The sequence below is a fragment of the Rhinatrema bivittatum genome, chromosome 5 (assembly GCF_901001135.1).
Source record: "Rhinatrema bivittatum chromosome 5, aRhiBiv1.1, whole genome shotgun sequence".
Taxonomy (NCBI): Eukaryota; Metazoa; Chordata; class Amphibia; order Gymnophiona; family Rhinatrematidae; genus Rhinatrema; species Rhinatrema bivittatum.
The window spans coordinates 240,747,505-240,763,001 of NC_042619.1; the positions used below are offsets into that span (position 1 = coordinate 240,747,505).

Here is a 15,497-nt window from a genome sequence, read left to right on the forward strand (position 1 = left end):
CCAAAGCCCCCTCCTCATTTCTCTCCTCAGGAGGACACAGGCTTCAGCCCTCCTGGCTAAGTGTCCTGCATCACTCTGCATAATAACACTTATTAACAGGTCGATACAGTAACATTGAGTTAAAGATTCCCCGTCTGTAACGTGCTGGGAGCGCACAATACAGACGAGTAAGGCCATTCAGCGATACAGTCTCCAGTTTCACGCATCCTTAGCGCTTCCTAAACCCTTTCCGCACCCAGCATGTAAATGAACGAAAAAGCTGTATAATGAAGGAATTAGCTATTCCACTGCGATACTGTAACGGGCGCTAATATTATCTCCTCCGTAACCCGCTGTTCTGCCGCGGCCTTAACCTGCTAGTTTACCGCCTCCCCCTAGTAGGAGTTAGTGTAGTGTAGTGTAGTGTAAAAACATTGCTTACCCGCCCTGGTCCCGTCCGGTCCCCTCCTCCCGAAGCAAAAAAAAAAACAAACGAAAAAGTAGCAAGGCTCGGGCCTGCTACGGTAAGTGTAAAAAACAAAAAACCTGGGTGCGCTGGTACCTGTCATTTCAAATGACATTTGAAATGACAGGCACCAGGAAGTGTAAAAAAGTGTAAAAAACAAAAAACCTGTGTGTTATATAAAAAAATAAAAAAATGTTAAATACCTGTCGGAGGGCCGTGGGTCCAGGCGGCCGGTGGGCGGCGGGCAGCCATCAGCGGCATCCAGTATTCCCTTCTCCCGATTTCGCACGGGCGGGTCGGCAGCGGGGGGGGGGGGGGGCGGGGCGGGCAGCCATCAGCGGCATCCGGTAGTCCCTTCTCCCGATTTCGCACGGGCGGGTCGGCAGCGGGGGGGGGGGGGGGGCGGGCAGCCATCAGCGGCATCCGGTAGTCCCTTCTCCCGATTTCGCACGAGCGGGTCGGCAGCGGGGGGGGGGGGGCGGCAGCAGGATCCGGGAGCGGCGGGTAGGCAGCAGCGGTGTCCGGGGGGCAGCGGCAGCAGGATCCAGCGTGTTCGATCGGGCAGGCAGGTAGGTGGCAAAATAAAGATGGCCGCCTGCACGGGAAAAGCGTGCAATTGGCCGCTGAAGACGTGACGTCACGACGTTTGGCGTCACGGGGTGTGACGTCACGTCTTCAGCGGCCAATTGCACGCTTTTCCCGTGCAGGCGGCCATCTTTATTTTGCCACCTACCTGCCTGCCCGATCGAACACGCTGGATCCTGCTGCCGCTGCCCCCCGGACCCCGCTGCTGCCTACCCGCCGCTCCCGGATCCTGCTGCCGCCCCCCCCCCCCTGCTGCCGACCCGCCCGTGCGAAATCGGGAGAAGGGACTACCGGATGCCGCTGATGGCTGCCCGCCCCCCCCCCCTCCCCCGCTGCCGACCCGCCCGTGCGAAATCGGGAGAAGGGACTACCGGATGCCGCTGATGGCTGCCCGCCCCCCCCCCCCCCCCCCCGCTGCTGACCCGCCCGTGCGAAATCGGGAGAAGGGACTACCGGATGCTGCTGATGGCTGCCCGCCCCCCCCCCCCCCCCCCCCCGCTGCCGACCCGCCCGTGCGAAATCGGGAGAAGGGACTACCGGATGCCGCTGATGGCTGCCCGCCCCCCCCCCCCCGCTGCCGACCCGCCCCGTGCGAAATCGGGAGAAGGGACTACCGGATGCCGCTGATGGCCGCCCCCCCCCGCTGCCGACCCGCCCGTGCGAAATCGGGAGAAGGGACTACCGGATGCCGCTGATGGCTGCCCGCCCCCCCCCCCGCTGCCGACCCGCCCGTGCGAAATCGGGAGAAGGGACTACCGGATGCCGCTGATGGCCGCCCCCCCCCGCTGCCGACCCGCCCGTGCGAAATCGGGAGAAGGGACTACCGGATGCCGCTGATGGCTGCCCACCGGCCGCCTGGAACCACGGCCCTCCAACAGGTATTTAACATTTTTTTTATATAACACACAGGTTTTTTGTTTTTTACACTTTTTTACACTTCCTGGTGCCTGTCATTTCAAATGTCATTTGAAATGACAGGTACCAGCGCACCCAGGTTACTGTATAGGCGCTGTTACAGCGCCTATACAGTAAAATGGGTTGCGCGGGCATAACCCTTCCCTAACGCTTCACAGCCGCGGCATGCATTTGCATGCGATTAGAGGAGAGTATCGGGGAGTTAGTGAAGAGAACTGTGGGTGCGGGGAGGAAGGGTGCGCCTGACACTGCCGCACTGTTTTTACCGCGGCCTTACTGTATCGAGCCGAAAGTTAGAATTGTTTTTAAACTGATAATTCCTGGACAGTAATGTATCACAAACCAATTATATCATCTAGAAAACTATGTACCGAATCATTACGGCACTTGTGTAAATTAATATATCTCAGCATCCTTATGTTATGTGCCCTATTGTAATCCGTTGTGACGGATCCTTCTTAACGATGGATTTACCAGTTTAGAAAAGCACTTCATAGTTAGACCATTCCAATACCTGGAAAAGAAACAGAAATTCTAATGACGCCAATGCTTTTTCTGCTTCTAGGGCTGCTTTTCTTTCCCCATTAGAGTACTCAGTGGTATAGGATTCAATTGTGGCTGTCTCAAAAACAAATCCTAATTAATCTTATTCCACTGTCTCAGTTAATGTTTGTTACACTTTGTGGCAAACATTTTAGCCAAACTTTTTGTGGTCTTATTTAATAATGTTATTAGTCTATAGGGACTGCAGTCTGCTCCCTTCGTTTGCCAACCTCACTGGTTCAGAACTTAAGCCAGACAAATACTTTTTAATATTGACCTCCAATATTTTTTTAGTTTCATAACTTATTTGTATATCCTAAGCATCTTTATGACCTTTTGTAATAGTATCATATCTACAGTTATACATTTAAACATAGTTAACTAATATTGTAATACTACTTTAACTTCAGCAGTATTACAGTAATAATAGATAATTATTTTAACAAAGACCTGCACATTTCATGCCAGTACTTTATTTATGTAGTGGTTTAATTAAAAAAAAAAAAAAAAAAAAAAAAGAGCTGCAGAGTTCATAATGGCTCACATACTCTGCCATTACATGGGTATTATTAAAGAATCACATTTTAAAGATTTCATGCAGCAAGTTGGGTTGCTAATTTCATTTTGTGCAATTTATGTGTTTTACGTTGGAGTTGTCATTCATTCCATTGTATAATTTGACTTTACAAAATAATGGTGGGTATTCTGAAGAAATCCAGGCAAGATGTTATTTTCTGGCATGGTTGTCATGTAAAATAATTAAATGTTCCTTTCTTTTCAAAGGTTGGTTCTCATCGGGTTAGGATGTCGAGGGGGTTTGAAGCCAATGCACCAGCATTTGACAGGTACGTACACTGTACATACTCTGTTTTAGTTTGGAATAATTACTAACTGGTGCAACTGACAGTGGGTTAAAATCACAATATTTTACAAAGCCCTTCCTTACTGTACTTTGCTGTATTTTGATAACAGGCATTTCCGAACCCTCAAGAGATTATATGGAAAGCAAGTTGTAGTAAATTTGCTTGGGGGAAAAGAAGGTGAAAATATGCTTAGCAAAGCTTTCCAGGTATGTTGATGGCGACCCTTGCTTCAAGCCTGCCATTTGTTAAACTGTAAAATAAGGTGTAGAATGGAATGGTAATACGTTAATCCTGTGCTTTGGGGATATTTTGCTAGGATATGTAGACTAATACACCGTTCCAAAAAATGTGTGTATAAATTGTGAGTTTTTGTTACTTGTTTTCCTATTGCAGAGCCATTTAAAAGCATCTGAACATGCTGCTGATGTTCTAATGGTGAACTTTGACTATCATCAGATGGTTAAAGGAGGCAAGGCAGAAAGGTTGCACAGCATACTCAAACCGAAAGTTCAAAAATTCTTGCTGGAGTCTGGATTTTTTTCATGTGACAAAAGTGGAGTTCAAAGGTTAGACCGCTTTTTGACTTCTGCAAATTATTTGAAATAGGCATTCCCTTTAACTGTCATGATATTTGACAAGTTTGTTTCACTAGACCCAGGTCCATGCGAATGTGAAAATGACACTAGCTCAAGGGCTCGGCGCGACTGACTCCCGCGCGCAACGCATAAATCCATGAAGTGATGGCCACTCTTGTTAATGCCTAGAAAAACAGGGCACCAGAAGAGAGAGAAGACGAGAAGAATTTGGTTTTGGTCTGCTTATAGCCAGTGAAGAAGCCAAAAGAAATTGCTGCTATAAACAAAGCCCTGGTGCCATTTTGCTCTGCAGGCTTTCTCAAAATGCCATCATGTTAAATATTTCAAGCACTTTTTATTATCATCATCCTGTATGTTTTGAAATCATAAAAAAAAAAAAATCACTTTCACAATATTTCATTCATAAAAAATAACATCTAACAAAAGTATTCAATTTTCTCGCAAAGACCACCATGTGTGACGCTTTAAAGGATCTTCATGGTGCTGGGCTACTGATCACTTTTGTATGCGTTCCATGATACGTGTTGTGTGTATTATTTCCCAAGTATAATCGTAGATCAAAAGGTATATACTGGAGTTCAAGACAAATCTATTTATTTATTTAATTTTTTTGCGCACACAAACATGAAGGTTCGAAGACAGCTTATCATAAAAATGCCCCAACACGGACTATGTTTTAGAAATATTATTCCTGCATCAGGGGGACTTCAGCTCTTTAAATTGGTTCTTCGCATGTATAATCCAGTGTTTGCTTCCATCCAAACTCTGAAATTGTTACCAGAGTGATCAGTAGCCCAGCATAATGAAGGTCCTTTAAAGTGTAATACACTGTGGTCTTTGTGCACATCTTATTGAGAGAAAGTTGAATACTTTTGTTAGATTTTTGTTTATTCTCTTGGTTAGGACTATTTTTTTTTGCTCATTCATAAAAAAATATAGATTAAAAGCTGTAGTCTCTATATTGTGCAGTTGTGCAAAAGTACATATAGTAAGCAGTAATACCCCATCTTCTTTACTATATTCTATGTAGGTTGCGATACTTTTAACTGAATCTTTTTGTTTCAAGCACTGTAATTTGTCTCCTGCCACTTGAAGTGTTAGGGCCAGCAGTGCTATATTCTGTACACAAGAGATCCAGGTTAGATATCCAGATCTGGCTTCTGTTGCTTCAGCTTGACAGAGGCAGCATTCACAACCCCTCCAGGAATAAGGAAGACCCAGCCATTGCTCAACAGAGACAACTACTGGCCACACTCGGGGTGCACAGTGTACTAGGCTTAATCTAGAGGGAGGTACGATCTGTAGCTCCTGGCCAAAGATTGTTGGAATGAATTGGCTAAAAGAGAGAGGTTAAAGATAGGGGCAATACCTGAGGTGGTTGCAAATAAAGGAACAAGGTTACAAAGCTCCATTAGAGACTGGTACTGGTTTGAGCTGGAAACCTAGAAGAGCAGGGCCAAAAAGTGCAGCATCTCCAACTGGCCCAAAGTGCATAAGCCAGGTTTGGGAATCAAAACTATCTCCTATGTGCCAATGTGTAGTCATTGAGCTATCAAGCTGACCCTATTTTACTTATAAGAACACATGAACAGCCTTATTGGGTCAGTCTAATAGGTAGATTTTAAAAGCGTTGCTCGCGCAAAACAAGCCCCATACTCGCGTATGCTGGCCATGTGCAAGCAAGGCAAATTTTAAGAAGCTGGGAAGTACATGCGTACATAGTGTGGGGCTTACAGGACAAGGAACCAGAGGGGCCTTGAACGTAGAGAGAGAGAATCTGACACACCATATATCTTCCACTGTAAGTGAGGCACTTTCAACTCAGGGTGGGTTTTGTGTGGGGGGGTGGGGGGGGCAGTGTTACATTGGTCTGTCTAGGGTGCAAGGGTCTGCAGACCGTTGTAACACCGCCCCCAGCCCCCAAAACCCATTTTGAGTTGAAAGTGCCCTTCTTCAGTGGGAGATAGAGAGACAATATGATACTCTATATAACAGAGGTGCGCTCTCTCTCTCAACCCCACCCCATGGTCACTTGTGCGAGCACGTTATTAAAATATGCGCATAAAGGCTGAAATGATACGCATGTACTTGCTCGCATGATATAAAATTAAGTGCATCTCTGTGTGACAAAACGCACGTTTATGGGTGCCCGCATGCTCCTTTTAAAATGTAACTGTCCGAGTCCACCAAGCTCAGCATCCTATTTCTTACAGTGGCCAATCCAGTTCACAAGTACCTGGCAGAATACTAGATAGCAGCTAGATCCCATGCTGCTTATGCTCAGGGATAAGAGTGGCTTTCCCCAAGTCTACCTGCTTAATAATGCTGTGTGGCTTTTCTTCCAGGAATCTTTCCAAATCTTTTTTTTAAACCCAGCTATGCCACATCCTCCAGCAATGAATTCCAGAGCTTATTTATGGTTTGAGTGAAAAAATATTTTTTTCTGTTTTGTTTTAAATGTGCTATTTGCTAACTTTATGGAGTATCACCCTAGTCTTTTTTTTTTTTTTAAAAGAGCAAATAACTGATTCACGTTTACCTGTTCCATTCCACTCCACCCATTATTTTATAGACCTGTATCCTACCTTCCCTCAGCCATCTCTTCTCCAAATGAAGAGCCCTAATCTTTCCTCATAGGGGAGCCATTCCATCTCCTTTATCATTTTAGTCACCTTTCTCTGTATTTTCTCTAGTTCTGCTATATCTTTTTTGAGATGCAGTGACCAGAATTTCACACAATACTATAGGTGCGTTGCACCATGGAGCCATTCAGAAATATTATGATAATTTTCCATTTTCTGCAAAAAGCAGGCTGAATTAGCCATTACATGTGGGTGACACCATCCAATGGCACTGAATGGATTCTCCTAGCTAATATAGCTTTGAGCTCCACTAAGCATTTGCAGGCATTCCCATACGAGTATTGCCTCATTTGCTTCCTCAGTCATTTTTTTTGTCCAAGCACAAGCATGAGCGTGCACTCAGTCTCTCTTTATTTTTCTCTAAAAATATTGAATTCAGTATTCTTCCTCAGAAAATTATTTTTCTAGTTGCCTCGCTGCCTCTTTAGCATCCCTACCAGCATTTTTCAGTGCTACTCAAAAAAAAAAAAAAAGGAAACATTTTTCCAGAGGCCTTGCCGCCTCAATATGTTGGGCCAGAAGAAAAAGTCAACAGTGAGTGGATTCAAAAGCTGCACTTTGTGGCAAGGTAATGTCGCTCACTGATGACCATGAGCTTTGTCATCAGTGCCTCAGGCCGGAACGTGATCAAAAGAATTGCTACACTTGTGGACAGATGTCCTTCACTCACAATGTTCCAAGGCGATTAGAACTGAGGAAGTGTGTAAATTTCTATGGAGTCGCAGCAAATCCTCTTCCTGCAGTTCAGCATCGTCTACCTCACTGGGAAAAGAGTTGAGCAGGAGTTCCTCAGACTTCCCCATCAGGTCAGGCCAGAACTGAGGATATGAGTAGTGTCAGCCGCCCTGCATCGAAGAAGAAGTGACATCAGTCATTGGAACCACTGGAGCCTGTATAGAAGAAGCATAAGCATTCAAAGTGTGGTGCATTGACATCAGCGCCATCAAAGCAACCATCATCAGCAACATCTGCACATGGTGCATCGACGCATCCAATGCAAAATTCATTGGTATGCTCGATACTCATCTGCACCAATGAAATCAGCACACTGGTGCATTCAGTGCTGAAAGCACTGAAGGAAGCGGTATGCACTTCCCACAACTCATTGATCCATCTCAAGACTTCTATGTTATGGAAATATGACCCCCACAATGCATGCGCAGTCCCGATGCAGTCGACACTTGCATCAATGCAACATCCTTGTTCTGCACTGGATTCCTTAACATAACTCACTAAAGATGTGTTGAAGCAATCATTCATGTTTTTCCAAAGTGTCCAGGCATTCTACTTCATCAAAGCTATCGACACATCAAGCCCAAAACTCAATTCATCAGGCTGCTCTACCCAACACAATTATATACAGTTCATCCTAGAAGAATGCATCCATCATCTTCTCCGATCTGTCTATGAATCATTAGATTGACACTGAGGAGGCAATTGAAACAATCAGGGCTCGACATATCGTATGGCTTAGAGGGAGAAGCATAGGCGAAGATGTCCATGAGAAATTGGCAGGCCTCCATTTCTTATGGGACAATCTACAGTATTTGGTGAAAAGCTCAGCTAAAAAACCAGAATGTGGCAGTACATTCTTTACGGTTCCCGAACAGCCCTCTGTGTTGAGACATCACTTCTTTGCGTACAGACTGTACTTTCACAAACATCCCTACCAGTCTTTTCAACAGTACTGTCTGCCACCTATTTTGGCCCAGCATCAATAGCTGCTTCCGGTCAGTCCTCAACAACGTCAACACCAACAATAGCTTTTGGGTACTTGCCAGGTTCTTATGGCCTGGATTGGCCACTGTTGGAAACAGGATGCTGGGCTTGATGGACCCTTGGTCTGACCCAGTATGGCATGTTCTTAACCAAAAAACCATGCAACTGGCCCAACCAAAATCTGGGCTCAGTTTTTAATCCCCCAAACAATCCATACCCATCTGTTCCAGTGGGGGGAAGGGTCCAGATTTTCTTGGAAATGGGTCTTCAGAATTGTGTAGTCAGCCTGGATATCATTTGCATTTCTCCTGGCTACCAGACCTTCCATATTTTTCAACCCTCAATCCAGAGCTGTCTCACCTGGCTCAGCTTTATGTAGAAGTCCAGTCGCTTCTTCAGTAGCAAGTGATAGAGCCAATCCCTTTGTCCCAACATAGGCATGTCTTCCACTCTCAATATCTCCTCATCCCTAAGAAGTCGCAAGTGCTTTTTCAGTCGCCGGCCCGATTCTCTGGAACTCCTTACCTGAAGACATTTGCCTAATACCCAAGATCAAAGATTTCAAAAAGGCTTTAAAAACTTATCTCTGTACTATTGCTTATAACACCACATAATTGTTCTCCAACTACCTAGCCCCCCCCCCCTCTTATTTCTTAACTAAGTTATTCAACTCTAATCTTTTATTAAGATGTCATTTTATATGATTCCGCTATTTTAGCTAATGTTTTTATGTACAACCCCTTTTACTACTGTTTGATGTTTTTTACTTTTATATAATTTAAATTGTATGTATATTCTATTGTAAACAGCTCAGATGGATTAATTAAATCGTATTAGCAGTATATAAAAACTTCTAAATAAATAAAATAAGTCAGGAGAATTAGGCCCATTCTGGACTTGAGACACTTGAACAAACATTCACTCAGAAATTCCCTTAACAGAAGGCATGGGGGTAACCCACACAGAGAGGCAGTTACTATTACACTTAACCGATGGCATAAGGGTAACCTGCTCGGAGTGGCAGTTACTACTATTTTTAACATAAGGTGTGGAGGTATCCTACACGGAGCAGCAGTTATTACCAAAAGCAACTTGCTGGGCAGACTAGGTGGCCTATTTGGTCTTTATCTGCCATTATTACTATGTTTCTATGAATTTCCTCAGCACAATTCTTAGTACAGAAGGAGAAATGGGATCAGCTGACTATGCTACTGTTGACTGTGGAACAAGTTACAGCAGACATGAAGTGAGAGTTATAGTGGTGGTTACAACCCTCTCAAAGAAGCTCTTCTTTGTACACTTCCACATCAAGTAACACTGGTGATGGATGCTTCCACCAAAGGATGGGGTGTTCACACAGGATTCATTTGAACCCAGGACACCTGGTCTCTTGAAGAACTGTTTTCAAATCAACCTACTGGAGTTATGGGACATGAGAGAACCTCTTCTTCAGGGCATAAATATCCTGATCCATACAGACAACCAAGTCACCATGTTTTATGTTAGCAAACAAGAAGAAACAGGATCATGGCCTCTCTTCCAGGAAGAGCTGAAGATTTGGAACTGGGTAGCCAGGACCCAAGCTGTCCTACAGGCCACCTACCTCCCGGGGATATACAACATGCTGGCAGATTGACTTGGCAGAGTATTTCATCCACACGAGTGGTCTCTGCAGCAATTCATGGTCAACATATGGAGGTCCTACCGTAACTGGACCTGTTTGTCTCAAAACAGAAATCAGGTTTGCTCAGTTCTGCCCAGCAATCTGACTAGTTCAGGATGCTTTCCTCCTCGACTAGGGGACACGCTTCATGCATGCTTTCCTGCCGATACAGTTCATTGCCAGAACAGTGCAGATGCTTCTCGAGGATCGTGCTTGTCTGATCCTCATAGCTCCAGCATGGGCCATAAAGATATGGTTTGCATATCTCGTACAACTTTCCTGCAGTCCTCCTATATATCTGAGGACAGACCCTGCATTGTTAAGGGAACGCTTTATCATCCCAGCTGCTCAGCCCTCAACTTAACAGCTTGGATGTTGCATGCTTAATAATCGCAGATTTCAATTTGCCTAGAGATATTGTAGACAAATTAATCTGTTAGAAAGCCATCAACTAGAAAAAATTATGCTTTCAAATGGAGCAGATCTTCCAAGTGGTGCCAACAGAATACAATGGATCCATTTTTCTTGCTAGCCCAAGCATTTGCTAAAGTATTTGCCTGCCTTTCTGATTCAAGTCTTGCTACTTCAGTGTGAGTACATCTCAGTGCCATAGCAGCATACTATGTTCTGGTGGACAGGAAACTGATTTCTACTCATCTGCTCTCTAAATTCATGGAAGGTCTATGACATGTATACCTTTTGGTAAAAACCACTGGTTCCATGGGACTTGAATATGTTGTCTTTTTCTCAACTTTGGAAGCCTTAAGCTTCACTTAAGCTCTTGACATGGAAAATACCATTTCTTGTGTAGGTGACATTGGCCAGAAGAGTTAGCGAACTCCAAGCTCTCGTGCAGTATCCACTACATTTGGAATTCTTCCATAATAGGGTGGTAGTCTGTATTCACACACAGTTCCTGCCAAAGGCTGTCTCTGCTTTCCCTATCAATCAATCCATTATATTGCCTACCTTCTTTCCAAGACCTCATGCACATGAAGATGAAGAATCCCTTCATACATTGGACTGCAAAAGAGTCTTAGACTATTACAAGAAACAAACTTGGCTACATTGCCAAACTTCTCAGCTGTTCGTATCCTACAGTCCTAACAGGTTGGGCAGGGCAATCACCAAGCATACTTTGTCTAACTGGTTGGCTGGATGTATTTAAAAGTGCTAAACTTTAGCAAGCTTGCAAGTTACAGACTCTGTGAAAGCTATGGCTTCTCCCTTTGTTCATCTTTGAGAAGTACCTATCGATACCCAGGTTGCAGCTTTGCAAATATCATCAGTTCATACCTTTACATCTTATTACTGTCTCAACAACCTCTTAAGGACTGACAGTAAATTGGGATAGGCACTTTTGCGTAACCTGTTTTTACTAGTCAACTCATTACAGTAGAGTCCAGGTTGCTTACTCAGGGGCAGATTTTCAAAGGGGTATGCACGTAAGATACGCACGTACCCACCCCCCCCCCCCCCCCCCCCCCGAAAACCTGCCGCAAGCTCCCCCTGCACGCGACGAGCCTATGTTGCATAAGTCCCGGGGCTTTCCTGCGGGGGCATGGCGGGGGGCGGGGGGGGCATGCCGCGGCCGGTACATCATCGGGGATGTTGCAGGGGCTGCAGGCATGGTTCCGGCCCGGGGGTGGGGCCGCGGCCCCCGGACCGGAACATAGCACGCCGGCAGTCGGCCCGGCGAGCGCAAGTTACACCTGCCTTGGGCAGGCTTAACTTCCAGCAAAGGTGGGGTGGGGTTTAGATAGGGCTGGCGGGTTGGGTTAGGGAGGGGAAGGTGAGGGGGAGGTGGAAGGAAAGTTCCCTCCGAGGCCGCTCCGATTTCGGAGTGGCCTCAGAGGGAACAGAGGCAGGCTGCGCGGCCTGGCGCGCGCAGGCTGCCGATTTTGCGCAGCCTTGCGCGCGCCGACCCCAGAAGCATATCTATTAAAATCTGGCGTACTTTTGTTTGCACCGGTCGCACAAACAAAAGTACGCGTAGGCGCAGTTTTTTAACATCTACCCCTCAGTGAATGTTTCACCAGAACCCTTAGCTTGGGACTCCCCACATGTAATGGTTGATTCAGCCTGTTTATCGATGAAAAAAGCAAATTTGCCTTAAATAAACAGTATTTTCTGTACATGGAAAATGAATTAGCCATGGAATTACCTACCTGCCTCCCTGAAGAGTTGACTCCATAGCTAGGTTTAGTTCTGATATAGATTGAGGTGGCTTATGAGACAACCCCCATGCAGGAACTCCCGCACATGTGAAACAAAGCTGAAAGCTCTACTAGCTAAGAGAGATGAGTCTGGTGCCACTAGATGATATCATGCACTTGTAATGGCGAATTCTTCCTGCTACCTATGGAAAACACTTGTTTATGGCAAGCAAACTTGCTTTCTCTTTCTAATAATTCCTAACATTCTGCCAGCTTTTTTGACTGCCATCTCACACATATTGTTCAGGATGATGCCCTGATCCTTTTATTGAGTGGCGAATCCTAATATGGAACCTAACACTATGTAACTACAGTGTGGATTATTTTTCCCTAGGTGCATCACTATGCACTTGCGCACATTAAATTTCATCTGCCATTTGAATGCCAAGTCCCTGGTCTCTCAAAGTCCTCCTGCAATTTCTCACAATTCGCTTGTGATTTAACAACATGGAATAATTTTTTGTTGTCCGCAAATTTGATCACCTCACTTGTCCCCTTTACCAGATCTTTTCTAAATATATTAAAAAGCACTAATCCCAGTACAGATCGCTGGGGCACTCCACTGTTTACCTTTCTCCATTGAGAAAACTGACTATTTAGTCCTACTATCTTTCTTATCGTTTAACCAGTTTGCATTCTACAATAGGATATTGCTTCCTATCCCATGACTTTGTAATTTTCTTAGGAGTCTCTCATGAGGGACTTTGTCAGATGCCTTCTGAAAATCTGGATATACTGAATCTACCAGCTCACCATTAACCATATGTTTATTAACCCTTTCAAAATAAATGTAGTAGATTGGTGAGCTAAAGACTTCCCATGTTGGCTTTGTCACATTAAACCATGTCTATCTGTATATTCAGTAATTTTGTTCTTTAGAATTTCTTTTTATTAATCTTTATTGTAAGACTATAACGATCCAATAATCATTAAACATCCAGTAGAACACACCGTATCAACTCACAGATAGATATAAACGCATATATGTATACCCTTCCTCCTCCCTCCACCCCAATGAAGGACATCTGACACCAAAAAGAGAGAGAGAAAAGAGAGAAAGAAAGTGATCCATGAAAACAATCAGTGGTATAATGACCCTAAGAGAGCTCAGGAAGGTCTATGTGATAGGAAACCACAACTTTTCAAAGGTATCAGAAGAACGCTTCCATAAAAATAGTTTCTACCATTTTTCTCAACACTGATGTTAGGTTCTCTAGTCTAGGTTTTTCTGAATCACATCTGGTGCTCTTTTTAAAGGTTGGCGATACATTGATTTTAATGATTGATAACTTACAAAGTACAAGTAATAGGTCTGCAAGTTAATGTTAAGTTGGTTTGGAACACGGGGGTTTATACCAAACTCAAAACCTGGCTATTTTGCCAAGCTTTCCCATAATGAATCTGAATCAGGAACCTCACAATTTGAGCTCACTTTGCTATATATGTATCCAAGCCCCCTTATACTCACAAGGGTTATCTCTCTCATTTTTCTTCTTCAGTTCCCAAGTTTTTTGCTTCTCCTTGTTAAATGTAACTTTGCCTCCTATGAATGACCTCTTGTTAATTGGTTGTTAAGAATGTTAACCCCCAGGTTCCATGTAAACTGATTTGATATGACCCTTGTCATGAAGGTCGGTATATAAAAGAATTAAATAAATACACCATGTTGATTTACAGTTTTCTGGCTTTTAGTGCATGCAGCTGCCACTTCATGACCCATTTCAATTATTACTTGCACTTTTAAATACACTGCCTTTTTTTGCTTTCTACACATGATATTGTCAAAAATATTTCCATAACTACAAATAGAAGAAAACTTTTTTTTTTTTTTAAATTAAGATCTGCACTAGTGTTTAAGAAGAGTTTGATGCTTTCATCTACAAACTATTTATAAAATGGTGTGTGCAGTTTGTCATTTTTCATTCTTTAGCTACTAGAAAGATGATTTTCTAAAACCTGCACTGACTCAGAACATATTGGACAGTCAATAGAACAAACTCTGACTGTATTCGGAGCCTTCTAGAATTGGAGTGTGTGGGCTTAGTTTTCTGGGAGCAAAAGTTATCACATCCTGTTAAGTATGGCTTAGTAAAGGATTTGGAAAATTAAGTAGTTTTGATTTTTTTTTTTTTCTGAGTTTTAATTAGTTCCTTGTCAGTCTGACAGCTGCATGAACTGTAATGAATCTAGTTAACACTTATACTCCAGGGCTTATAAGATTCCATCCTCTCAAATTAATATTCATGATGTCATTGTAATTAGGGTGTCCTGATTTTTAACGCTCTTTCCACTTAAACTGCTTTTGGTGTTCTTGTCTTTTGGCGCAGGTCTCAGAGCGGTACGATCAGAACCAACTGCTTGGACTGTTTGGATAGAACCAACAGTGTTCAGGCTTTCTTTGGTTTAGAGGTAGGCGACTGATTCAGAGCCTTTTATCCACAAATAATTTGACATTAGTAAGCATTGTGACATATTAGCTGCTAGATTACTTGCACCACTGATGCATGCCTTAGGAATGTCGAGTCTGCAGAATGTATAACGTCAACCACACAAATAGCAGATTAGTCATATAATTACGTATGGATACTTTTGTTTTGAACTTGCCATGTATGTTTTACTTTGATTATGTCAGTACCAGGTCTGTAGAAAATTATGACTGAAAAGCCAGTTATTCGGACCTCCAGGTGTACACAAAGATCAGTTTCTGTTTCATTTTTCAAATTAATTTAAACTTGTATTAATTTTAGACATTATAAAGTGACCAGAAAACCCCTCTACCCCAACCTCCCACCCCTAAAAAGGGACAAACTGATGTATTGAACACACTCATTGCCAGTGTGTGAAAACCAGTGGAGGAAAACGCCATCAGCTCTGCACTGGTTTGTTCCTTTCTATTAAACTGTGTCCGGTTTCAGAACAGTTTTTTTCACTTCAAATTTTGATGTATGCCCAGGGGATACAGGATCTGGCTTTTGCTTTTTTTGTACTAGCAAGCTCTCATAATTTAGCTATGGATTTGACGGACAAACTGAGTCTGGAACAGTTTTTATTATTTAGATACGTTGGGTGGCTGCAAGATAAACCTAAATAACTATTAATCCTCAGTGATGATTCAGAAGGATTCTGTAGTTCTTCCTGGGTACTACTAACAACATTGTGTTACCAGTCTGCATTTCATCCTTATCCTGTTTAGAAAGCAATAGAAATTACAAACTACAGATAACTTCGTATGAGAGAGCCAATTATCTAATTATTTTGAATGTTTAGCCTTTCCAAATGATGCTCAAGGTAACTTACAGCATTATTTAGA

At 43.6% G+C, this 15,497-nt stretch overlaps 1 protein-coding gene across 9 annotated transcripts in view; it reads left to right on the plus strand.

The window, feature by feature from the left end:
* The window catches only part of SYNJ1 (synaptojanin 1), a 222,428-nt gene that overhangs the window by 62,001 nt on the left and 144,930 nt on the right, over nt 1–15,497 (plus strand). For all 9 annotated transcript variants that reach the window (XR_003857030.1, XM_029603578.1, XM_029603579.1 and 6 more), the window contains exons 7-10: nt 3,272–3,333; nt 3,461–3,557; nt 3,745–3,917; nt 14,515–14,596. Coding sequence is in view for 8 of the 9 variants with exons in the window: in XM_029603578.1 (XP_029459438.1) it covers nt 3,272–3,333; nt 3,461–3,557; nt 3,745–3,917; nt 14,515–14,596 (414 nt within the window). In the remaining variant the exon portion in view is untranslated. The remainder of the gene's footprint in view (nt 1–3,271; nt 3,334–3,460; nt 3,558–3,744; nt 3,918–14,514; nt 14,597–15,497) is intronic.